This window comes from Haemaphysalis longicornis, unplaced genomic scaffold (assembly GCF_048455015.1).
Source record: "Haemaphysalis longicornis isolate Haplotype H1 unplaced genomic scaffold, Haemaphysalis longicornis Haplotype H1 scaffold_33, whole genome shotgun sequence".
Classification (NCBI taxonomy): domain Eukaryota; kingdom Metazoa; phylum Arthropoda; class Arachnida; order Ixodida; family Ixodidae; genus Haemaphysalis; species Haemaphysalis longicornis.
The window spans coordinates 3,134,077-3,160,994 of NW_027526346.1; the positions used below are offsets into that span (position 1 = coordinate 3,134,077).

Below are 26,918 nucleotides of genomic sequence, written 5' to 3' on the forward strand. Positions count from 1 at the left end.
CTTCTTATCGTCAATATCATCATCTTCCTCTCCACCGTCCTCTTTCGTCACTGCGAGGTAGGCTCGCGCTGTTCCGAGCTCGAGTTGGCCGGGGCTAGGAAGCGCGTTCTGTGCCCGCAGGCTCCAGGGTCCTGGGAAACAAAGGCCACAACGCCGAAACATGGCTTCACTGCGTGCTCAGCCAACCGTATACCGTGAGGCCGCCTTGCATTTAACCATGCGGAAACCCAAGTTCAGTGGCTGCGCATAGTGTCATCGACTTTTCCCGCCTCAAGGAACAGATTCCTTCAGGAAGCTCCAGAAAGGCTAAGCACGCGCCCCATTGCCAAAGATGTTCGGAACAGCGCATCTGGAGCCTGCGGTCCCTCGGCGCAGCGATCACAGGAGGCACCGGGAGGACCCGCTACGAAGATTGCGCGAAATGGACAATGGAAGCGATGTAAATCCAGAAAGACTGCCTTTCGAAAAATCGACGAGACCAGCTCGCACCTCACCGATGGCTTGCAAACTGCGTGAGGTACTCTTGTTTTGTTGTTTTCCCAGGGCCCGTTGAACCAGTTTTAAACTTTGACGCTTTTATGGTTCAGGACCAGTGGAGTTTTTTTTTTCCTTTATTTTTTTTAGACACTCGTTAGCATGTGTTATCGCCGTTCAAACGTTGCCTTGTTTCGGGTGCGTGAGGCAGCCTGCTGGTTTCATTCGTTATGCTTTGCTGATTCTGGCAGTTGTGTTTTTTTATGTGTGTGCTGCCCCAAAATATTTTTACCACTGTATTAGTTTGAGTCTTTTCTTTTTGTACGAACTCCTCTTACCGTTGACTTGTGTTGTAGGATATTTGAACTGCTTTCGTCCACAGTATTATCTGGTTTATTTCAAACCGGTTGGTGAAGCTGTTCTTTTTGTTTGTGAGCTTGCTGTTCTCATTTCGTCGAGCATTCGTGGTTCTGACAGTTGTTTTTTCGCGATCCGCCCAAGAAATTTTTTTACCACCCCACTAGTCGCGTTTTTTTTTCGAACCCATTTTACCGTTGACTGTGTTGTAGAGTTTAACGCTGTTTTTTGCCGCGGGGATTGGCTTGTTTCAAACCGGTTGTGGAAGTTGTGTTTTTCGGGACCTGAGCCCCGTATAGTTACTCTTCGCGGTAGTCCTGGTTTTTCTTTTTCTTGGAACTGGTTTCGCCGTTGCTTTGTGTTATTGTACAGTAGCTGAACAGTGTTCGTTTTGCTACCACAAGGTCATGTTGGCTTATTTTAAACTGGGTGCGGTGATAACATTTTTTCGTGACCCCACTAATTTTGTTTACCATTTTTTATAGTCGTGGCTTCTTGTTCTGTTTTTGTTCGAAACCGTTTCACCCACAGTTGGTTTGTGTATTGTAGAATAGATGAACACTGTTTTGGTACCACAAGCTCATGTTGGCTTATTTTAAACTGGGTGCGGTGATAACATTTTTTCGTGACCCCACTAATTTCGTTTACCATTTTTCGTAGTCGCGGTTTCTTATTCTTGTTCTTGTTCGAACCCGTTTCACCCACCGTTGATTTGTGTTATTGTAGAATAGCTGAACACTGTTCATTTTGCTATCACTAGCTCCTGTTGGCTTATTTTAAACTTGGCGCGGCGATAATGTTATTTTGTGACCAGAACAATTTCGTTCGCCATTTTCATAGTCGTGGTTTGTTGTTGTTCTTGATCGAACCCGTTTCACCCACTGTTGATTTGTGTTGTTGTACAATAGCTTAACAGTGTTCCACTTACCACTAAGAACTAATAGCTTACCACTAACTACTGTTGGCTTATTCTAAACTTGGTGCGGCAATGTTTTTTCGTGACCCCAACAATTTTGTTTACCATTTTTCATAGGCTTGGTTTCTTGTTGTTGTTCTTGTTTGAACCCGTTTCACCCACCGTTGATTTGTGTTGTAAAATAGTTGAGCACTGTTTTCTGCCATGGTATCCCGTTGAATGATTTCAAACCTGTTATGGCTTTCGTGACACACCCCAAATTGTTTTACCATATACTGGTTTTTTCGGTTTGAGTATCTTTTACTGTTACTTTGTGCTATTGTAGAATACTTCGGTTCGAGCATCTGCTATTGTTACTTCGTGTTATTGTAGAATACTTCAGTTCGATGTTATTGTTACTTTGTGTTATTGTAGAATACTTCGGTTAGAGTCTGTTATTGTTGCTTCGTGTTATTGTAGAATACGTAGGTTCGAGTCTGTTATTTGTACTTTGTGTTATTGTATAATACTTAAATCATGTTTGCTACCACATGACTCTGTTAAGTTATTTCAAACCCGTTGTAGCGGTTATTGCTTTTTTCACTAGGCAGCTACGTACATTTTTTACCTTCCGGGCTAGTTCTGTTCAGATCAGTTTTACCGTTGCTTTGTGTTATTGTAGAATAGTTGAATACTGCTCGTTTCTTCCACAAAATTGTTTTAAGGTATTTCAAACTTGTGGCTATTTTTAATTAATAGAGACCGCTTGAGCTCACAAAAACTTTCCTCTTTATGCCGATTGTATCGTTTTTGTTTTGTTTCGTGCGCTGTTTGTGCTTCGAAACCACTAATTTCCTTTTGCGGTTGCCCCGAGCCTATGACGCTGTTTTTTTTCTTTTTTTTGAAGTGTTTTTTTAAGATATTGTGATTTTTTGTTGGAATTGAATGTTGTTTTAGGCCATTACGTTCGTTTGTTCTTAGTTGCGGTCAGTTCTAAAGTCATTTTTGTTGGTTTTAGCACCCGTTTGACGCGCAGGTTATGCGGCTCAGACCCGCAGGGAGATTTGTTCTTGTTGCGGGCTCGTTTCAGTTTTGTGTGTTAGTTTAGTGCCGCTTGAGCACCATGGTTTTTTTTTGTTGTTTTGTTTGTTAAACTGTGTTAAGCCGTTCAGTTGTTCTTAGGAACCCTGTAAGCCTTTTTCTATTGCTTGCCGCCTGTTAAATGGTGATGTTCTCGGGCTACTGTTGTGTGCGAGTGTGTTCCTCAGCTCTTCTTTATTTATTTGCTTGCATTCTTCGGGTGTTTTTTTTAAACCAATGTTGCTAATAATTTCACGTTGATCCTGGCCAAACACATATTTCACTGTTTTTGGGCACTTGTATATGTATGTTTTATTGTTCACTTCAGTTTTGCTGCTACGCGATTGCTGAAGCCCAGCTGGAATTGGGGGCTGTTACCGCACGTTCTATGCTGTATTGTTCTGCTGTTTTAGGGGTGGCCTATGATTTTAGTTTAGGAACTTGGAAGCTTCAGTCCCGGTTTTTGTCCTGTTGAAGCTTCTGTGCATACTTTAGCGTCAGCGCTGACCTTGTTTTGTTGCTGTTAGATAGGAATTTGGTATGCTGATTCACGGCGTTTGATGCAAATTTTTGTGTGTTCATGTTTTTGGGAATCTTTTGACTTTTTATTTGCTTCTTAAAAGTGTCGCTGTACCCTATATTAACTCCCGCCAGCAATATTTTTATCGGACCGTTTGGTTGTGTGTGTGTGTGTGTGTTTTTTTTTTTGCATTTGAACTGTTGCTACGGGACTGGGACTGCTGAAGTTTTGAATTGCTTTTGAGCAGAACGATGTTTTTGTTTTTTCGACATTTTAGTCTGTCTTAACTCTCCTTTCCTGTTTCTTTTCCTTTGCTTTATCGCATTTGCTATTAGAGCTTGGACTGTTGAAGTTTGGAACTTTTTTATTGACTGATTGAACTTTTTTTTTTCACCTTAGTCTTAGTTTGTCTTTACTACCTCTTTTCGCTTTCTCTCATTCCTGATATTCATGTGTTTTTCAAGAGGAGCTAACCACTTCTGTCACGGCACTTCAAGTCCCACGTCGACCATGTCAAAGAACCTATCTACCAGGTTGATACCTCTACAAGCGAAATACCGGCATACAATTGCGCCAAATTATAGCTTTACTTCGGGCTCTGTTCTTAATATCGTAAAATTTTACTCCTCACAAATAAAGACCTCGAAAATTTCTGAAGATTAAAATGTCTCATGTTTGCATGGTGCCATAAGAGAGCCCTGTAAAACCTCACCTGGAACCTAAGTGTACTGTTCAAACGCTGAGCGAAACATGATACGACCAGGGCAGTGAAAGGCAAAGAATTTTTTTTACACCAAATTGGGTCCTTGTAAACCATGTCGGGCAAAAGCGGGAAAAAAATCTGCAGAGACACTTCAGAAGGGGGAGGCATAGTAGCCCCGGTCACGGGTGAAATGTTTTCCGGTAATAAGTCACCTGGACCTACGACGGCTTGACGCGGAGGTGGCATCAAGGATGGTTTTGACAAGGATGGTTTTGACACAGGGACACTCGTTTACTCCTCGCGCTAGAACGCTTCATGCTTCAAAAGCACTTTTACAGCAAAGCTGTATACCTCTACCCCCAAAGGTTTCATCTCCGCTGGCAAAAACGCCAAGGCGCAAAGAATACACTTGTACACTGTAGGCTTCGCCACTCCCCAGATTTCACGTTAGTGGAGATGGCCGGGGATTTTTTTTTTTTTTTTTTTTTTTTGGGGGGGGGGGGGGGGGGCGCTCATTGGTAGAGAAGGCTTCATCAATGACCGCACACCGATTTCCACGGCAGACTGGTTGCCACTTTTTAAGTGCGAATGCACTTCTTAAGCGAGCCTGAACCGTCCGCCGCCGTCCGCATTCCGCCGCCGTCCGCATAGCAACAGCTGCGGGTGCGCGCGCTCCTCGTCTTCCTTGGCAACGGGGGGAGATGGGCGCGCGCTGCCTGGCCTCTGACATGGCACATACCCACGTGGGGGATTGGCCAGGAATCTCCTCGTTTTCCTTGGCAACGGGGGGAGATGGGCGCGCGCTGCCTGGCCGCTGACATGGCACATACCCACGTGGGGGATTGGCCAGGAATCGGGCGTGAGAAGGGCTAATGCACCCGCTTAAAGGAGTACTGACACGAAATTTCAAAGCTGAGATCCGCTCTAGCAATGAAGTACAACGACAACACAAATAGGTGTCTGTGCATGGCACATACCCACGTGGGGGATTGGCCAGGAATCGGGCGTGAGAAGGGCTAATGCACCCGCTTAAAGGAGTACTGACACGAAATTTCAAAGCTGAGATACGCTCTAGCAATCAAGTACAACGACAACACAAATAGGTGTCTGTGAATAAATGCATCTTTCTTTCTTTGTAGTTGTGTGTGTGTGTGTGATCTCTCTTTCACGAACATTACCGAACCGCGCAAATTCAACTCCTGCATTCGCACTTTCACATTCTTCCCCTCGGGTAAATGTGGGGAATTTTTTTGTCTTGACCCGCTTAAGCCAGTTTTTTTTTTGTCTTTGCGACCCGTTTAAGCCAGTTTTACCCGCCGCGGCCTTAGTTGCTGAGCGCGAGGTGGCGGGTTCGATTCCCGGCCACGGCGGCCGCTTTTCTGATGGAGGCGAAAACGCCTGTGCGTACGAGATTTCAGTGCACGTTAAAGATCCCCAGGTGGTCGAAATTAATCCGGAGCCCTCCACTACGGCGCGCCTCATCGCCTGCGTTGCGTCGGCACGTTCAACCCCCAATCAATCAATCAATCAATCAATCAATCAATCAATCAATCAATCAATCAATCAATCAATCAATCAATCAATCAATCAATCAATCAAGTAAGTAAGTAATTATTAATTATTAATTAATTAATCAATTAATCAATCAATCAATCAACGAAACACCCTTCTAAGAACACTGCTTGTGGGTGTCGCACCTCTGAGTTCAAGTAGTGGCGGGGGGCATTACAAGTACACCGGTCGATAAACAGATGTACGCCCTGGTTTCAAAGTGCACTTATAGTGATCTAGAATAGTCCCCGCCGAGAATTTTGGAAGGATTGATTGATTGATTGTGGGGGTTTAACGCGCCGACGCAACGCAGGCGATGAGGCGCGCCGTAGTGGAGGGCTCCGGATTAATTTTGACCACCTGGGGATCTTTAACGTGCGCCGAAATCTCGTACACACGGGCGTTTTTGCTTTTCGCCTCCATCTGAAAAGAATTTTGGAAGGATGGTGCAGAAACTGTCGTTAGAAAAGCTACAATACGGTAATAATTCACGCATTCATGGCAACAATGTAGATTAAACAACCAAAATGATGCAAACAACTATATATCTTACTAGTGAACTTATCATTGCTGCCGAAACATGCGCCTGATATCGCGCTTCTGGCAGATGCGGTGCCGTTGCTAAATGCTGGAATTATAAAGGATCTTTTTTTAACACGAAAGTGTTTTATGCCGGGATCCACCAAGATCTGACTGACGTCATATCCGTCACGGAAATGACATCGCCAGAAAAATATCACTGACGTGGCTGCGCCAGGATTTGAGCTGGGAACTTCGTCGCCTCAACGGGAGGTGGTAGATGCGTAACTCACTGCGCTATGCGCTATGAGCCGAAGCACAGACGGCTGTATGAACGCGCCATATAAAGTTCCTATAACCTCGTCTATTTCATGGTGCTGCCGTCTAAGAGAGGCGAAGCGAAGTAGTGCATCACGATGCTAATGAGCGCCGACAGTTGGCGCTATCTGAGCTCGTCGCAACGCAACCGTCTGCCGTACACTCCACGGAGCACGAACGCGGTGGTCGTACATTTGCCAAAGCGACGCGCGAACAGGTTGCCTCTCGCCAAGAACACCCGCAAGACAGCTCCGCAAAATCTGCTCTTTCGCTGCAGCGGACCGTGTGTTCACCAAGCGGTCCGCTGACAACCCGTTCGATTTCGTTCGCATGGTTTGCGAGCGCGTGTGGTTTCCTTCGGGTTTGCGCAGTGCTCCGGCGCGTGCAATCCAGTGTCCAGTGTTGATGCGTCTGACGGTGTCATACCGACGAAATATAAATAGCTCGTGCAAGTTCATATCTATGCAGAATAAACATTCAACTGATCCTGTGACGGCACGTTTCACATTCGTGTTTTACCGATTCCTATGAAAGCGGGATCAACCACATTTTTTTTGTATCTCGTTTTATCTTTTTTCTGTGTTTCGGCTGCTGCAGCATCAACTGGACGGCTCGGCAGACGGTCGTACAGTCAAAAGCTTTGTGACAGTAAATACGGGAGCGCTTGCCGCTCAAATCATGCAGAGCGGTCTGGCGGTAGACTGGCGCATTCTCGCAGTTTGCACATTTAGCGGATGTACATACTCCCTGATAGCGCTTGGCCGAACGATTGTCTGCGGCGGTTGTTACGTCACGATATCCGGGAGCGATTACAGCAGGAAAGGCTCACGCAAATCAGGCGCTTGTTATCGAGCAGCGGAAAATTGTAAACATTTTCAAACGTTTGTTTTTCGCTGCCCAATTGGGTGATAAAAAGTGCTCCATCCTCGCGCGATGATATATGCCGTGATAGACCTACCACCGCAGGCGATTGCGCGATTGAGCACTTTTCTTTCAGGGAGGGTGTCCGCTAAGCATACGAACTGCGAGAGCGCGCCGGCTTCTCACCGGAGTGCTCTGCACATTCGGAGCGGCACGCGTGTTTACTTTCATAAAGCTTTCGACTCCGTGCTTTCGACTGTACACCGGAGGCCCGGCTTTCGTCCCACAGCGGCGGAAGTCCTGTAATTACGGCTTGCATGCGAGGGGTGAGTCTGCTTGTTATAATTTCTACGCTTGTTGCGTTGTTGCTTACGAAATGTGTTCACTTTGAATGGGACAAACACTTGACGCACATAATTTCACGTAGCAAGAATGTGATGAGTTGATCGCCTAGTTTGAATCGTTAGCCCGCACACGCAGGAAATAAACCGCTACTATATTACCCCCATTTTTATGCTCTCCTTATGTCCACTAACAAACATCTTTCCCACAAATACATGAGTGCATTTTCCCCCTAAAGATAATGTTGCCTGAAGCCTGTGAGGAAATTGGATTACGACTGGGGGCTTCTGACCATTTCAAGCGCTTAACTGACATTAATTTCGGCTTCAACTCCATCTTCCAGGACTGTCGCTGCACCGAGTACAAAAAGGTCTGACCCAACTCCTGGTTAACGCTGAACTGCAGAAGGTGAGCAGCGACTATTGAGCACAAGGTTCCGTAGCTGTGATTGCCCGTCATTCACGTCAGGTTGGAGTGTATGTGTGTTTACGAAGGGAGAGAACATGAATGAATAAGCTAATTAATGTTCAGGAGCATCTAAAAAAGCTAATTGATGCTTGCAGATGCGCCTTATACTCAGGTTGTGTAAGTTCTGTGGCGCTATTCTCGTGTTTTGTCTGTTTTGCGTCCGTTTCAAAAGTGTCCATTTTCAGCAAGCCCTGATTGGTTAAAAGCTAACACCCGAATGTGACGCCATGCAAGCCCGGCGGAGCTCTGAGCCGCCATATATCCAGTAACTCTGCTGAGCCGCGGCTTCTCGGTGCGGACGATTTGGAACAGGCGATGTTTCGTCGCCTTGTTGTTGGTTCGCTGGCGGAACAAAAAACACGCAAGAGATAGTTTAAAATAGGTTTAGTCGTTTAAAATGTGTTTACAAGAACAAGTGTGCAAAAGTCAACCCAAATTCCGCGTACAGCTGGAAGTACGTCACAATAAAACGAACGCAAAACGGACGTTTTCAAAACGGGCAAACACGAGAGTACCGCCCCTGTATTCGAACAGCGCTATAGGCACGTTGCACCGGAAAGAGGCCGCTGTGGGCGCAGCACGTTTTCTACTAAAGTTGCAGAAGTTGTCTGTAGCGCGCGCTAGAGCATCGGTAAAGGAGTGGCGATTCCTGGACCCGTTATCACCCACTGTCTGCAGCATCCCGTGCCAACGATCTATGGGGTTGACCCTGAGACACTGTGTAAAGAAAGACGGCCGTGATGAATGCATCGGTTCCTCCCAGCCATTTGTATTATCTGCGATCTGACTGGTCGGCTACAATATCAACAGCTAATGCATTTTCGTCTGCGCCACTCAAACGGTTCGTTCTTCTCGTCCTTGTTATGATGCCGTTACCTTAGATGCCTTCGTTGTGTGGGCGCCCGTGCGTGACTCGTAATAATCTCGGCTATTGCTGTCTAGGACAGGGCGCCGACCCTTACGTAATAGAAATGCTACGAACCGAGCCCGCGATTTGCGTGGCATCTTTCCTTCAAGAAATAACCCCCCCGAACCACCAATATATATAAAGCGGCGCTGCTGCTTGCGAGGCAAACATAGAGCAACGTGCCTATTAAAATCCTGGATCACAGATGGCTGGGTTGCCGTTTGCAGGTTGCAGAGGCTTGTCCTCGTTGTTGCCCAGCCGCTATCAAAATGATAATATACACAACTACAGTGATAGCGCAACATTGCTTTGACGTCGAACTGATGACAATCCCGTTGCTTCCGTCAGCACAAGCGATAACCGCTGCGTCTGCTTATCGCAATGACGAGCTGTCGCGAGAGGAGCACATGGCTGGCGTAAATGGCGCAGCCAACGCCTACGTTGCAGTCCTTTCGCCTTTTAAGCGGCAGCGCGTCTATGGCTGTTAGTGCGGGGAACGTTTGGGAGCACTGCAATCAAGACGCCCAAGCCGACATGTCACGTGGTGTTTTTTTTTTATTTCGCGGACATCCTCAGTAAGCTGAAAAACATTAATACTTAATAGATAGGAAGACTGAAACTCTTCATTCGGACGTTTTGCAAACCGTTCTGCAACTTTGTAATTGGAACTTTTTGCATAGCTTCGTTGGTTAATTAAAATGAATTCATTATGTAATTAAGCAAAACACGAAAAATATCGTGACACACTATATACAAAAGTCAGCAACATGCATTTGGTTGCGTTGTCTTCGAGTGCATCGGCTTATTTTTAAACTCTGGCTAAGGTTGGCTGAAAGACCCTACATGTCAGTTATACCATACATATCACATACCGTCTATCCCAGTACATAGAACAAGAAAAGTATCAGTTAACAAAACATGTAATAATAAAACGAAAAGTAAAATAACAGTATAAGCAAGACCAATCACAGTATACATACAAGAGCTGTACTGAGATTTCGTCTGGTTTTGTGGCCACGTTTTTGCAGTAGAGGATATTGAATTGTACATTAACTGACGTGCCCATATAAATTTGCCCATATCCTGGTTTTCATATACTAATGGTCTGTTGGCTATGAATTCTTGTCCGCAACGACTAGTACCTGCACTAAGGATCAGTTCTGCAATAGTTGTTGCCTCTATCCTTTTGATTGATACCCCTCCCCCATAAGGTAGTCCCTCTTATACTTATGTGAGATGTTACTTCGTTGAGCAGGTCACAGTAATTCGCTCCACTCCAAAGCTTCCAGTCTTACTAACCTCTGTCAAAGAATGGTTTTCGTCTTTCCTGTACAAATTCATATTGGAACTTTCGATTGTAATGAACCAATTCCTGAAGGTGACTCACTTAAATAATATCCCCTATTGTGCTTTCTCTTTCAATTATTAAAACTTGCGATTAACTGCGCAGCCAATAAAGCCGTGAAAACATTTTTCTTTGGACACGGCTTTCTGTGGCAAGCAGACACGTGCGAAGTGGATACCGTTTTTGTTGTTGTATCGCACCAGTGTCCAACCGATTGTATAGAGTTCGGCTTGCGCACTCTCCTCGACGATATCGAGACCGCGTGCCTAAGATAAGGCCCTGCTATCTTTTGGAGAGACGCATGGTTTCTCTTTTAAGCGAATATTTATCTACTTAGGCCAAGTTGTGACCCCGGATCCCAACCATGAGGCAGAGATAATTAGGATAAGAATGGGGTGGAGTGCATACGGCAGACGTTCTCAAATAATGAATGGCAGTCTACCGTTGTCCCTGAAGAAGAAAGTGTACGACAGCTGCATCTTACCGGTACTCACCTACGGGGCAGAAACTTGGAGGCTCACTAAGAGGGTTCAACTTAAATTAACGACTCAGCGAGCAATGGAACGGAAGGTGATAGGTGTAACATTAAGGGACAAGAAGAGAGCGGAGTGGGTCAGGGAACAAACGCGTGTTAAGGGCATATCAGTAGAAATTAAGAAGAAGAAATGGACGTGGGCAGGGCATGTTATGCGAAGGCAAGGTAACCGTTGGTCATTAAGGGTAACAGAGTGGATCCCTAGAAAAGGCAAGCGTTGCAGGGGGGCGGCAGAAAGTTAGGTGGGCGGGTGAGGTCAAGAAGTTTTCGGGGATAAATTGGTCGCAGTTAGCCCAGGACCGGGGTAATTGGAGGTTAATGGGAGAGGCCTTTGCCAGGCAGTGGGCGTAGATAGGCTGGTGATGATGATGATGATGATGATGATGATGATGATTCTTTCCCTTTGTGCGTTGACATCACCATAGTTTTTCCTGAACCTGTGTTCTCTACTGAGGGCCGTATTTGTGTTCTGACTGCCCGATTTCAATTGCTGACCTTCGTGTTCCGTCTGCTACAGAGTGATGGTCTTCAAATGATCAACACAGAAAAGAAGCAGCAGTGACACAGAACGCAGCAGCAGAAATAGGGGTTCTTACGTGATTATCGTGAATACCGGTAACTTACTACTGCTCTACATTGCCTTTCTGATATGTTAACCTTCCTCACGCGATTGAAGTAATTCGATCGTGCCATCCTCAGGGTTTCATCAACCATCGCAAACAAATTTTTTGTCTAAAAATTGCGCCACAATCCACCCTGTGAAGGTGGTTGCAAAGCGAAGCTGTAAACGACCCCACAACGATTAACCAGGATGCGACGTCACTCGAATTCACACACGTGGCTCTACAAGGAGTGAAACCGGATACAAGTGAAATGCAGATAACCACACCCTTTATTACTACAAATATGTTCTTTGCTAAGGTTTAACCAATGCATGATTCATGAGTGCTGGTTGATTGAGTTGTATTGGGGAAGCACATTACTGGAAACTGGTTTATCATAAAATTAAAGAAGCTGAGCCCGCTGTAAGGTGATCCCACTTCTCCGTTTCTGCCGCTGCCGACGGAGGCGACGAGATCGATGGCAGAGACGAAGTGCGGTGGCATGCGTTGGTGTGAGCTTCCTTTACTTTTTAGAACTCCTAGCGCGCACGCAATCCACGCATATGGCCACTACACGTACCGCGAGCGGAGCGCACAGCGGCGCGGGAGGTCACGTGACGCTATCACGTGGCATTCAGCGAGAACGCAGGGGGTCAACCCGCAGACGTTCTCGGTGAGTGCGCCGTCGGTTTCCCTGAGTCCACGAGAGCTCGTAGCTCAACCAGTAAGACAATGCGCTCTCGCTCCGTATCTCTATTCGTTCCAGGTTCAATTCATGGCGGTGCCAGTAACTTCTTTTATTTGTTCGCGGGAGTTTACCGTTGACACCAACGGTCGCGACAGAACCCTTGGGGGGTAGAGGTAAAAGGCTTCGGTTTAAAAAAGCGCGAGCATCCTCTGACCGCACTCACAACTGCTCGCTCCCTGTCCTCTCGCAGCAGCAGCCATGAGGGTCCTGGGCGTGGAGTTCGCACCCCTGAACGTGCCACTCCAGCGGCGGCTGCAGACGTCCGCCGTGCTGTTCCTCACGCTGTGCGTCTTGTTCGGTGGCTTCCTGTGGACCTGGTTCTGCGCCTACCTGCTGCTCTGCACAAACTTCTACTGGCTGACCCTGCTGTACATGGCGTGGTGCGTAGATTTTAAATGCAGAGCATTTTAGTAACTCACGATGTCACCCGCGTTGGCGTCCGTAGTCCGCACCCTACACTATATAAAGAAATAACTTCCGGCGCCAGGTTTCGATCCCACGACTCTGCGGGCGGAACGCAAGGTACGCGGCACTTTACCGACTGCTCCACGGAGCCGACACAGAATGGAAGGTTACGCACGCGCTTTGACTCATTCAACCGTCGGCCACAGGTGCGCCCTCTCCCCCGAGTCCTCCTCGCCTTCTCTCCGCTCGCAACACCCTCTCTCGCCGCGTTCGGTTCGCGTTCATGTGGTGGCGCGATTTCGGCGCTATAACACTCTCTCGCGAAGGGCATTGGATTGGATTCGATTGGATTGGATTGGATTGGCTTGGCTTGGCTTGGCTTGGCTTGGCTTGGATTGGATTTGGATTGGGTTGGATTAAAGTGGATTGTGTTGGATTGTGTTGCGTCATAGCCGCGCCACGTTGCGTCGTAGCCTCTCCACGTTGCGTAATAGCCGCGGCAGGGGGTTCACGGCACGTTTCACGTTTCACCATCAACTTCATCGACAATGTCTACGCTGGAAGACAACAATTACAACAACAACAACCAATACGTAATCCATAAGACTTGCAGGCACGCCCCCCGCGGAAATGCTCTGCATTTGATCGTGCCCCTCGCGAGGGGGATGTTTTGATTTCCGCTCACCTCTCATGCTGTTTATTTTCCGCTGGCTAAAGCAGTGAGCGCTGGGATTACGGAGTGAATGGCAAGCGGCAACGAACGTTCCCTCCTCTGGGGCTTTGAGAAAGGCTGATGGAAGCGGTACGGTGGATTCATAAAAAGTCGTGAGCCATTTCACTCACTCAAGGCGGATGACGAGTGAAGCCAGTTAGCACATGGCATGGCAGTGACCCAGAATTCGTGTGAAGGGTATCAGTAAATTTTATTTCTTTTGAATGTTCACGGTGGTCGTCCTTAATTAAGAAAACATACACGTATCCACCACAGTAATCTTTATCTTTATCTTAAGCCCGGTTGTGTCCACTGCAGGACGAAGGCCTCTCCCATAGGTCTCCAGCTTTGGGGAAGGAGAAAGCGCGGGGGGAAGCGTTGCCGCTCTCCTTGGGCGCTCTATGCACCTTCCATGCTACGCCTCCAGGGCGTTGCACCAGGTTCGAAATGCTGCCTGCCCCGGTGTATAACACCGCCGGATACCACGGGAGGCTGTGCTAGATAGGTTGAACAATGCTAGGTGAGGCCTCCAGGGACACAAACAGCATTTCCTCACCAGACAAGGATTTAGCAACCCTGGTTGACTTCATTTGCTAAAAACGTCCCAATGATTATACAAGCACACTATCGTCCTTCAGGCACTCGATAGGCGTGGCTGCAGATCTTTGAAAGAGGCCATCGTGCTGCAGTGGACATAACCAGGCTTAAGGTAAAGATACATACACCCACTTTTGCTTTGGATGTAATCATTTTGCAAAAGGGGCCCGTTATAACTATTATACTCAAAACGCATATTCCAGTGATTAGACGTGTACGTGACGCTTGAACCTTGTAAATGGTGCCTACCGGTAACTAATCTACTCAAAATACGTATCCAACTGATGAGACGTGTGAGGTTGTTATTCAAATCATGTTTTGAACGGCGTGCGTCTTTGTGGTGACCGCGCCCACACACAAAGCACGAGCAGACGAACGCACTGCGCATAGAAGAATAATCGCCCAGGCTCTCGCTTCCTTTCAGAGGCGAAGCCCCTTAGGGGCTGGGGCTGTTGCCGTCCCCTGTCGTCGTCGTAATCGTCGTCTCATGTAGTCATGGCACCAAAACGCCGGGAAACTCGCTCACGCCTCGCGCTGGAACTTAACGCGTACTAAAAAAACCCCGGGACACTCGTTTACGCCTCGCGCTATAGAGCTTCGTGCTTCAAAGCTAGGGACTTTGGCAGGAAAGCTGTATACCTCTACCCCCAAGAGTTTCATCTCCGTTGCAAAAACGCAGCAAATCCGAAATCGGTAGAAAATGCTTAGTATCACCGCAGTTATTCAGTCTACGCTTTACAAAGCCACGCCGAAGGCGATCGCCAGCGCAATCTTTCACTATGCTATCACCCCCTCTCACGCATTTATAAACTGATTTACAAGTGATAAACTGAGTCACGCATTTATAAACTGACGGTGCCGCCATGTTGGTCAACACGTACGTCCGTGAGACTCACGTGGGCCCTTTGCATTCTGAGCATGCGCACTGGTCATCCGTGAAAGTTCTGCGTTTAAGTGGAGCTTCTAGGTACGCGAAAATAAAATTGCCTAGTATTTGGCATACGTTGTCATGAAGTGGTACTCTAGCGATTGCGCGATTTAAATGGCGACATCCGCAAGTCTATTTAGGGCCCAGTGTAATTGATTGATTGATTGTAGGGTTTAACGCGCCGACGCAACGCAGGCGATGAGGCGCGCCGTAGTGGAGGGCTCCGGATTAATTTTGACCACCTGGGGATCTTTAACGTGCGCCGAAATCTCGTACACGCAGGCGTTTTAAGTGCGAATGCACTTCTTAAGCGAGCCTGAATCGTCCGCCGCCGTCCGCATAGCAACAGCTGCGGGTGCGCGCGCTCTTCGTCTTCCTTGGCAACGGGGGGAGATGGGCGCGCGCTGCCTGGCCGCTGACATGGCACATACCCACGTGGGGGATTGGCCAGGAATCGGGCGTGAGAAGGGCTAATGCACCCGCTTAAAGGAGTACTGACACGAAATTTCAAAGCTGAGATCCGCTCTAGCAATCAAGTACAACGACAACACAAATAGGTGTCTGTGAATAAATGCATCTTTCTTTCTTTGTAGTTGTGTGTGTGTGTGTGATCTCTCTTTCGCGAACATTACCGACCCGCGCAAATTCAACTCGTGCATTCGCACTTACACACTCTCCCCCTCGGGGAAGTGCGAGGGAATTTTTTGCTTTTCGCCTCCATCAGAAAAGCGAGGGCCCAGTGTAGAGTAAGCTACACTGGCCGAGGTTGAGCAGTTTCGCGTGAACCTGGAAGGGCCGTGCTGCGCAAGTGCGAGGAGCATTTTATTAAATTGAATTGGATTGGATTTGGATTCTATTAAATTGAATTGTATTGTATTGGATTGGATCCAATCCAATTGGCGCACGGGTGTGTAGGGAATTGGGTCTGCACATTCGCCGGTCTGCACATTCCAGAGGAGTGACGTCATAGCCGCGGCAGACGCACTGGCGCCGGCGCGTGTCCAGCTGTGAGACTCCGTTGCGCAGTATCCAAGTCTGACGATACGCCGGAGCCACTTGATAGGCGTTTCGCGTGGCTCCTGGAGAGCCGTGCTCCGCATGCGCGAGGAGCAGTGACTGGACTGGATTGGATGGCTGAACCTGAGCTCACGCTACGTATATCCTGGCATAGGCGAGCTGAGCCACTGCTAATTTTTAATAGCGAAGTTGTTCATGGGACGAGGCGTGGCAACGCGGGAGCAGCGATGTGGAGAGGGCACGGCCTGGCGAGGGGAAAGCAAGCGCTAAGTTCACGTGCAGCGTGGGAGAGGAGGGAGAGCAAGCAACAGGGGTGGGCAGAGTCAAGGAAAAAGGGTCAGGAGTCGGCCATTTGGAGAGCGCGCGTCCTACAGATGGCTAGGAGGAGCGCGCATATGTGGACGAGTGTGCTGTGCGGTCGTTTCTGGAGTATGCGGAGAATGGGTGAAGTCTAAGGTCACGCACTCTCCGGAAGAAGTCTCCTGTCGGAAGCGCCAGCCAGAGTTGGCGCGCGAGCGTGCGCGAAGGGGAATAGATGTGTGTGTATTTTAGGGTTTTGGCTTTCTCCGGATCCCCTGGCCTGTATCGGATGTATTCACTGGCGAGGCACACATGCAGGCAACCATGTGAGTGCGCCGTCACTGGTTACGTCGAGATCCGTGGGATGGCGGTACTTGTCCGTGCTACGCACAAGAAATGTGTGTTGGACGTTCCAAACTCTACCCCACCGAACGTAAAGTAATGCTTTGTCTCCAATGTGAGAGCGATTAATAACATCTCTGTTGACACCACCGTTGAGAATCAGGTTGAGACGGAGCAGACGACACGCGCCGGTGTTTTTTTTTTTCTGCGGCGTGCGGGCGCAGCGGCACAAACCATGTCCGTGGCCATTTCCAGTGTTGCCAAGCGAAGAAGTTGACAGCTAAACTTTTCTTTGAATACTATCTATACGCGAGAGATAGGTCAGCGAAAGCTCCGCTTCAAATGGCGTTTAGAAAGAAACACACGGTCATGGGCACGACATTCCGGCCCACATGCAGTACAGTGATGTGCACGCGGTCTAAAACAGTCGTTAGGTGCGTCTGCGGTGCGCCTTATGACAGAGGGTGTGTGTATCTTCGGCAGCACGTTCACCCTCAAATACCACTTGTACCCACTCTTTCCTTCCGCGCGCAAATGCGAGCAGGTACGTGTACGACTTCAAGACGCCCAAACGGGGCGGCCGCCAGAGCCACTGGGTGCGCAGCTGGCGCATCTGGTCCTACGTGCGCGACTACTACCCGGTGAAGCTGGTCAAGACGGCCGAGCTGGACCCGGGCAGGAACTACATCATGGGCTACCACCCGCACGGCATCATGTGCATGGGCGCCTTGTGCAACTTCGTCTCGGAGGCGAACGACTTCGGGGGCCTGTTCCCGGGCATCCGCATGTGCAGTCTCACGCTCAACGTCAACTTCGCCCTCCCCGTCTTTAGAGAGTTCCTGCTCTGGCACGGTACGTGCGGGGACTCACGTACGTCTCTTACACCGTGGGGAGGATGGAGTTTCTTACCATTATACACGTCACTCTATGCTTGAGAGGGTTTTGTTGAGCCGGTGATATTAGAGAGATTTAGCATAGCGGCTAGGGTACACTAATGCTACGGCGGCGGGTGCCGGGACCCGACTGGGCCCGTGCGCATTCGTTCCACCGAGGCGAGACCTCCTCGCCCTCTGCGAGCGCGAATGCACAGTCAGGACCCGGTAGCCCGCCGCCGTAGCATTAGCGTACACTAGCCGCTATGCTAAATCTCTCCATTACATATGTAGTGCGAGCTGGCTACACTAGCGGTGACGGGGCACTGGGAGCCTCCGAGAGGCCGAGCAATTCCTGTGGGGTACAAGTCTTGGAAGAGGAGGACAGATCTTTTCTGCTGTGGTTTTATTCAGCCTTGCGATTCGAAACCCCCAATATCACTAACATTTTGCTATTTTTTGCTGTTTAAAGCGCGAAACAAAGCAGAAAACAATATTGTGGTTGATTCCTCGGGCATAGGAAACGGTAAAATACGAAAGTGCCATGTGCAGCGAAATCTGCAGCCGAGCATGATTTGAGGGTAGGTGGCTGCCTTGTGGGTGTGCTTGGCGAGCGACGTCCTGCTGGCGGATCGCTTCGCAAAGGTGTACTGGCACCATTTCCGGGGCGGATATGACGTCAGTGAAATCCTGGTGTATCCCGGCAGAAAACACTTTTGTGTTAAAACATAGAACCCGACAACGAACAACCCTAAATATAAAGTACTCTTTAGTACTAAAGGTTGCTTACCCGTAAGAAGACCCTGTGTGCAGGGGTGCAGTCTCTACAGACCGCTTGCTTTGTTGTACTGGTGTCACTTCAGTGACGGATGTGACATAGGAGAAGTCCTTGTGTATCCGGGAATAAAACTTTCGTGTTAAAATCACGAGTTCCTGGGAAAAAATTGCTTTACTGTGGCTCTATCACTCCAAAAACCACGATTTCACCCCTCGGCTCGCTTCCGGGCTTTCCCCTCGTTGGCAGACCGATCGATGACCTCCAGCGACGTCATCTCAAGAATATACACCGATGTCTTCGCCCACTATAGACTGCAGCGCCGCATCTACCCTTCCACCACACCCCAAAATGACCAGAGGACGCCACTAACCCTCAGTCACCTGCGAACTAGCACCAGCCCCCACGGAACACTGCTCCATGCCATCCAACCAAGAACATACACGCTGACTTGTCAACACTCCCCCAAACCCAATACACTTTACCATAAGGTGCGGGAGTACCGACAATCGCCATCATTAACACCCCTACCAAAACCTACCCTAGAGCAGTGATATGAACAGCTAACGAGCTCACGCCCTCGAGACCAGCAACGATCGGTCAACAGGGCCCGCCGGGAAGCCAAGGACCAGGGATTCCTGGTCTAAGGCGGCCTCCCACAGAGGAACTCCTACAGTTCAATAAAGTTTATTTCCGTCCACCCTTGGGCTACCGAGACCGAACAGTGCCGCTGTGGGAGCAGCTGCCCTAAAGAATAGGGGAGCTCCAAGCAAGCAGTTGGCGCTGGATGCGCATAGGAACCTCTATACCGCGCCACCAGCCGGCCCGTGTTTGTGTATAGAGATGGTAAGAAGCACGTGAATGTTTGTCCGAACGGGCCCATAGATGGGCGCCACGCGTCATTGGCCCCTACATACGGGATATGCAATGGTAATGCGCGACCCAGCGGCGTGTTTGACAAACCAGGATGCCTAGACGCACCCCTACTGGAGTGATCTACTGGTTCGATTGGAACACTCCTCCTCTTCGCAATGCAGAAGGGCCCGAACTCGTGCAAAAACAAGGCATGGGGACCCAGGAGACTCCCGCATACCTAAACGATACATCTTTCACGGTTAATCTGTTGCATTCAGTAGGTTAAACCATTCCCGTAGGAATTTCCGCTTCTGGCGGACTGTATCCACTCGCATGTAGTCAGAGTAATGACTGGTTTCTTTGTTCTTCTCCGCCACGTACTTTATGAGACAAGTAGAAACTGGGTCGTTTGAAATATATTTGCGTAACAAAATTTTGTTTAATTAAGACATCGTTTCTCACCTCTGTCGTCGCCTGCACAGGTTTGTGCTCGGTCGACAGGGACAGCCTGCAGTGGATCCTGACCAAGCGGGGCACGGGAAACGCTGCCCTCATCGCCGTCGGGGGAGCCCAGGAGTCGCTTGACGCCCACAAGGAGAGCAGCGTGATCACCCTTACCCTCAAGAGCCGCAAGGGGTTCGTTCGACAAGCCCTGATGTGCGGGTGAGGGGTGAACACTGTCATTTGCTGCATCTTGATGTACACTGGTAAAATGGTAGCGATGACATTAGAACAACATGGTAGATAATGAAACCGCACACAGCTAAAGAGGCGTCCTTATTGCTGTGCTTTAGAACGACCCTGTAACACCTATTTTCAACAACGAACGTCCTACCGACATTGCCTCGGTCAAACCACAAACCCTTATTGTGAGAACTGCGGTTTGCCAGAAACTGTTGAACACATCTTATTAGAGTGGCCGGCGTACAACCAAGAAAGGAACCACCTCGCCAAGAAGATCCAGTGCCTCAGTAACGGCCTTTTATCATTGAAAGCTCTTCTTGGACCATGGTCATCTCAATCATCCCAGCGAAAAGTATTAGATGCAGTGTTGGATTACTTACACGACATTGACGTCGCAGAGACAATGCAGAACTATACATCGTCATCCTGTGAGACCACCTGGACTTTTACGTGACCCACGGAACACTCCATGTTACCTTAATTTTTAAGTTTTCTTCTTTTCCTCCTATTTCGCCCTGCTTCCTTTAGCGACTTTATTCCCTTCACCCCATCCCCGCAGAGTAGTATGTAGGCAAATACGTGCCAGCGAACCTACTTGCTTTCTTCTAATGAGAAGCTCTCTCTCTCTCTTTCTCTCTTTCTCTCTCTCTCTCTCTCTCTCTCTCTCTCTATCTCTCTCTCTCTCTCTCATCAACTTTTTTTGAAGCCTCAATTGCTTTCACAACGTAGTTAACCAACACATTCAGTGCTCAGATTAAGGGGGCGCATGGTACCTCAGCCAAAAATTACTGCTGTGTGCCCGAAAACTTCCTCGAAATATTTATTTTCTTCCCTGGTGTCGGCATTCTTGGACCGCTCGAATTACGTCATTATATTGACGTAGAGGCATTGGCCGGCTTTCCTTAAGTTTCAGCGATGAGCGCATTCGATAGCCTCTTTAAAAAGAAAGCCACAAAATCGCAGCAGAAACGGAAGGTGCAGCTCCTGCGACGAGCAAATCACGCAGTGCTGTTCCGCGCTGGGGATAATTATAACTTTCGCAGCGCTTCCAAATGCGGAGGAACCAGAAATTCGGAGGAAATGCGGAGGAGAAATGCGGACCTCAAGCCACACATCAGACAACACCTTCGCAAAACATGGCAAGCCGACTGGATTAAACAGACAGACAAGTTACACGTAGTAAAACCACACTTACGACGATACACTGCTGTCTCACACAACAGATTCATCGAAGTTGCCTTATCTAAATTGAGGATAGGCCACACACACGCGACACACTCCCATCGGCTCACACAATCTCCAAGACCCTTGTGTACCGGTGTGGGGAGGGCCTATCCGCAATTCACATTCTCAATACATGCAAAACACTCCACAGAACAAGACGCAAACATTTCTTACAACTATACAAACAACAAATCACACTACACCCAGCACTGTTTCTAGCGGATGATCCCATGATTCCTCTACAGCGCCCTTTTTAAGTTTCTTAGCGAAATCAAACTTGTACACCTCATTTCCTATCACGCGTAGTTTTTTTTTTCACATAATTTCATGTCATGCACTATCCTACCCTGGCCTTTAACCCCAGCCATCGTCATTGTCTTTTACTAGTTCAATTTTCGCTTTCGTTGAGCAATTTTAGAGTTTACATCTTCATCCGTCATACATAACCATTGTTTTGGCGCTGTTTAGTTGGCCTTCCATAAACATCCAACCATCATCATCGAAATGCGGAGGAAAGAGGGACAGAGTTTATCGAAAGTGTTGCAGGGTTCCCTTAAGACACATACTAAGCTCGAATCAGTATACCCAATAAGGGAATGGCCCCTCTTGAAAGAAGTTCCGCGAACCACCTGCTGCGAAGGGCAAGCAGCCCAATTTGTGAGCGGCACCGGTTCTCCGCCCGGAGTCATCTGCCCTTGATGACTTCTTGTGACCTCTCGTCCTCCTGTCTTCCCTTTCCCCTATTTCGTGTTCGTTACCACCTTCTCTTTTTCTAATTCCGCCGGACATGTGTTAGAACACAACATGGTGTCTGACGTCATAATAAATGCATTCTACCCCTACCACCACTGATCATTTAGAACGTTCACTAGAGGTGCCTGCGATAAATGAGGAATGTGTTAGTATTCTGGTATGCTTATGCTAATGGCTAGTGTCTTCACACGATTGACTGACTATATGCTTCGCATCTCCCAACAAAAACCTTGGGGGCTACCTTCCAATTATTTTCGATCACTTTGCAATACCGATCCAAGTGAATCTACATTGCGGTTGGCTGCCGCCATTTACCTCTGTGAGTATCATCCCGGTCCACGTCGCCACTCTGCCCACACTGCGGTGAGCTGAAAACCTGCTGCATCTGCTCTGTGAATGGGCATGCTCTGTGCACAGACTGTCTTTTGCAGTGTCTTGGGGAGTGCCGCTTTCCGCAGCCATTCAACCGGAGGACGTTTTAGGTCCGTGAGCATGTCCCAAATTACGGGCTACAAAAGCTCTGATCGCAAACCTGCGACACACAGGCCGAGACCAGTGTCTGTTAATATCTGAACGTATCTGTGCGCATCAACTTCAACGTCATCCGCATCCTCTTTCTCACGTTATCATCTGGCGTAGCAAGTTAGGCATTTTAGGCCGGCTAACATCGCCAGACCTTATGATGACGGTGATGATGATTGCTATTGAAGCGGGGTGATAGCATGTCATCTACCAAAAAGGACTAATATACCTATGTTTTACACTCTTGGTTAGTAGCGCTGCTTAGGGCAGGCACAAAAAGCTTATTAGGCACAAAATACTTTTTTTCTGTTACAGTTGGTAACTGTCTTAGGCAATATTCCCCTCTCTGCTTTTCGTAAACCAGCATTCTAATCTTCTTTTCGTCACCTCGACAGCCTTGAAGTTAACTTCCTCTTTGCTACCCTTAAATCTTGGGGCTTCTGGAAGCCGAATATTTTCCTCATGTAGATTTGGATGGATACCCTCGCATTCTAACACTATGTGCCGCATAGTTTCTGTTTCTTTTCCGCAGACCACGCATACCCCATCATATTGTGAATACTTCCCCACGAAGCTCTTAGTTCGCAAGCAACCTGCTTTAGCCTCAAAAAGCAAAGCAATGCCCTTGGAATTATCGTAGAAATTTCCTTTCTGGTGTTCAATTTCTCAGCCCTGTACATCTCTAACGACGTTTCAGCTTCCATCTTTTTCTCTCCATTTATTCGTTTCCATCTGCCTTGCCTCTTTTTTTGGTTACGTTGGCTCTTGTGCATTCTCCACTGTTCTTTCCGTATTTCATCGTTAGCCTTCTAGTCTTCTTAACCACTGCGTGTGCACGCTTTTCAAGTACAGGATGAAGCGGATCAAGTATCAAAGATCGTTATCTCTCTCTCTCTCGCTCTCCTGTGCAGCGCTGACCTGGTTCCGGTATTCTCATTCGGCGAGACCGACCTGTTCCACCAGGTGAAAAACCCTCCAGGATCCACGCTGCGCTCGCTGCAGGAGAAACTCAAGAGTCTTACCGGGGTCGCCCCGCCCATCTTCTACGGTCGAGGAATCCTGCAGTACACCTGGGGTTACATGCCCTTCCGGGAAAGAATTGTCACCATCGGTACGTCCGCACATCCGGTGCACTCGGAAATAAGTTTTCCGTACGTTCCTTGTGTACCCTATGTATCGTATGTACCGGGACCCGACTGGGCACGTGCGCACTCGTTCAGTTATAAGGTGGCTTAGCTCCGCTGACGGGCCGTTCCGATGGGGTGCGGCCTTCCTCGCCGTACCCGCGCGTGCAGGCGCAGCCGAGTCCCTGTATGCACAGTACACACGGAACGTACGTAACAGACGATATGCTAAAACCCTGTAATAGAGAGTTTTAGCAGTCCGCATGTTCCGTGTTGTACGTGGTAACCATGTTGACCGGGACCCATCTGGGCACTTGCGGATTCGTCGCGGTAGGGTGGGGGGGATTATTTCCGCGGACCAGCGCTCGCCATGCCCGTGCATTCGTCACGGTGGGGTGCGCCCCCTCCCCTTTCCCGCGCGCGCAGGCGCAGTCGGGTTCCGGTCGACGTGGTAACTACGTAAACGGCGGAACAGATGGACTGCTTTGTTTCGTTTGACTCCGTGCAAATCGCGCGCAAAAACATTCAATAAAAATTGGCTGGTAGCTTTTGAAAACAACGGTCAAGGAGTCGAGGAAGACTACACTCGAGATGTCGTTCTCCCAGAAAATCATTGTTAAACCAAATGAAACGATGTGTTCCTTTTTATCAGCGAAGCTGTTAAGCAAATTGTTTGTGTATGGTGTCCGTGGTCTTAAAAATACCAATGAAATGCCGAGCGCTCCTGCACGCGTGCCTCGAGCCCACGTTCGTCAAGGCAAGCATAGCCACTTAGGGAGATTGGCCAATATTGGCCGCAAAAAAAAAAAAAAAAACTCCAGTGTTCGCCGTATCGGGGAAACACTTGCTCGGGACAACAAAGACACGCCGTAGCGTACGCCCCTCGTTCGTTCATCCTCGTGTCGCTGTGAGGATGCGCTCTGTACCGTAGAACGCTTGAATGTCGAAGCCGCCGCAGGTGGTCATTGACTGCACATGGCCCGGCCGCGGATAGTTCGCACCGCCGAGGGGGAAGATGCCGCCTCTCTGCTTCGAGAGGCCCGGCGTGCAGAGCATCCGCTAGGGAGGATAAATCACACTTGCAGGGTGGCGTACGAAAACGAGCTCACTCTGGCCTTTCTCAACACATAAGCTCATTGAAATCCCAGGCCGCCGACGTGAAGTACGACACCACAACAACACTAAAAGTAAACTTTGTATCCGTCAGTGATCACCTACAAGAGCTTCGCCATTCAAGTCTTGCGCGTGAGCCCGAGCTTCCCAGAATTTTGATTGCAAAGTATGCGCAATCGACCGAAGAGAACACACGATACTCCCAACATCCCAGTTCGCTGTTTTTCTGTCTACCTTTGCAGTGGGCAAGCCCATTGGTGTGGAGAAGATGGAGAACCCTACCCAGGAGGACGTCGATGTGCTGCACGAGAAATATGTCGCTTCGTTGATGCAGTTATTTGAAGACTACAAGTCGCAATATGACTCCAAAGACCGAACGCTCAGGATAGTCTGAAGGGAACACTGATTGCATTCCACTACTGTATAGCCCAATGTCATTTGTCACCATAACGGTGGAGCTAAGACGTCATCGCCCACCGCGGTCACAGTCCACAGTAACCGCGGCTGTTGATCAGTCTCATGCCGCCATGACGAACTCCGTCGCTGCCCCTCGCGCGAATAAACTGCACTGCTCATTTTCATTTGGATAAAGCCATAACTCTCTCTGCCTGCATAGTCTTGAGATCTGTTAATAATTTTACGAGTTTTCTCTTTTCGGGAAATAGACGGGCATTTCATTCTTCCAGTCTCGTAACTTTGCAACGGATAAATTACTGTCCACCAAAACGCCAGCATGCATACGGTTACAGTTGAACCTGGATGTAACGAGGCTCTATGTAACAAATTCCTCGATTTAACGAAGTTTTTCAATTTCCCATTGCCAGCCCCATTGAAACCCATGAGCTTGCGACCTGTATGTAACGAAGGCGTTGCGCTGTGAGTAACCTTGATGTAACGCATTCGATACGCTGATGAGCCTATGTTTTTCGCATTTTTTTTCTGAAAAGCGACCGGAGAAATGCACTAATTTAGCGAACTTCGCCCGCATCGCAAGCTATATACCGTGGTTTTCCAGTGTGAATGCGGTTAGTTCCTAGGCCTACCTGTCGGCGTGTAGCCGCGCGTCTCCACTGGTATCTGTGGTGACGGTTCGTCGGGGATGAGTTCTGCGGCCAGAAAAGAAGTTTTTCGTTTCTCGCAAGTTTAAATGATGCTGTTTCTGCGGGCCGAAAAAAGAATGTCGCCCGGTAGAATGTTCCATCCAGCTAGCACGCCCTCAAAAATGTTGAGTGCGGCAAAGAGCATCAATTCGCTGATGAAAAGGCGCCCTTTCAACGGAAGCTTGGGCCCTTAAATGGGTTAAGGCATTGAAAAGTGTCGAAAGGCAAAAGTGATAGGTACACCCTACGTTGGTGAATACATGTAAGTGACACTGCGTCTTTTCGGTGCTTTGTAATGACTAAGTTCGTCGGAAAGCAGCATTTGCAACTCACACTGTTTTCACTGCGAAATAAACCCTTGAAGGGCGAGTTCAGGAGCACTTATGCCTAGCATATTGGTTTCGTTTCTGCTTAATTCACGCGGCCTAAACTCGAAACCTGCATGTAACAAAACATTGCGAATTCTCGTCAACTTCTTAATATCCAGGTTTAACTGTACAACCAAAAGCTAAACGGCTTTCCTAAATATATTTGCTGAACGTGAAAAGAAAAAAAAGCGGCTCCACTGAACGTGAAATGTGTCAAGCGCGTTTCAATGCCAGTTTCAATGCCAGCCCATAGCGTTGATACTGCAAGTAGTCACGAGAGTGTCGCAGCCCCTGAACAAGCCGATACGGGCGGACTGCAGAGATGCGAGGAGCGCAGCGGCGGCACCGGCGACTAAAGCGGATAAGTGTTTAAATTTTGTTTTCCGTTTTAGGGGCGAAGCACCTTAGGACCTCGCTTTGTCAGGGGCTTGGGGTCCATGTACACAGTGTTGCGCGTGCGTGAGGAGCATGGATTAGATTGGATAAATTGAATTGTATCGGATTGGATTAGAATTGTATATACTGTACACAAGCATTGCCACTCATTTACATGCGCGAGTGGGCAATGCCACAGGTGGTTTACGGTAAGAACGATTCCCAGTGCTTTGCCCAGTCATCATGCTTCACGTCGCGGAGATGCGTGAATTTTTTTATTACGAGAGCTTGCCCTACTGCATAACAAAGTTTTAAAGGGACACTGAAGTGATATGTAAACATTGCGGGATTACTAGCGCAAATTGTAGTCCGGAGTCCCCAGGCCATGTTTCGACCACTCTAGGCGCGTTTACGCGATTTTATTTAGTAGAAAAACTAATTCGAAAACGCTGTCCTCCTCTCTTTACGCTCGCCCATTTTCTGTGGCGTTTTCGTGTGACGTCAGGAGGGGATGAGCTGGCAATTGGCTGCGCCACGGCTGCGCTACTGCACGGCTCCCCGGCCGACAGTCAGTCGGCCCAGCGTTTCGTCCGCCGGCCGCCGGCGGGTCGTCGCAATCAAGGAGGT

General features: G+C 48.6%; 1 protein-coding gene across 4 annotated transcripts; it reads left to right on the forward strand.

Annotated features, from left to right (window-relative positions):
* Window positions 1–7,380: 7,380 nt before the first annotated feature.
* LOC144177886 (2-acylglycerol O-acyltransferase 2-A-like) lies at window positions 7,381–25,029 on the forward strand. 4 transcript variants are annotated; one of them, XM_077705468.1, is made up of 7 exons: window positions 7,381–7,604; window positions 7,964–8,028; window positions 12,416–12,605; window positions 17,071–17,378; window positions 19,511–19,691; window positions 23,123–23,322; window positions 24,691–25,029. In XM_077705468.1, the coding sequence occupies exons 3-7, from the start codon at window positions 12,424–12,426 to the stop codon at window positions 24,840–24,842; spliced, it is 1,023 nt and encodes a 340-aa protein (XP_077561594.1). In that variant the 5' UTR covers window positions 7,381–7,604; window positions 7,964–8,028; window positions 12,416–12,423; the 3' UTR covers window positions 24,843–25,029. The 4 variants fall into 4 exon arrangements, with proteins under 4 accessions (XP_077561594.1, XP_077561597.1, XP_077561596.1 ...); XM_077705471.1 differs by having other exon boundaries at window positions 12,419–12,605; XM_077705470.1 differs by lacking the exon at window positions 7,964–8,028.
* Window positions 25,030–26,918: the final 1,889 nt, after the last annotated feature.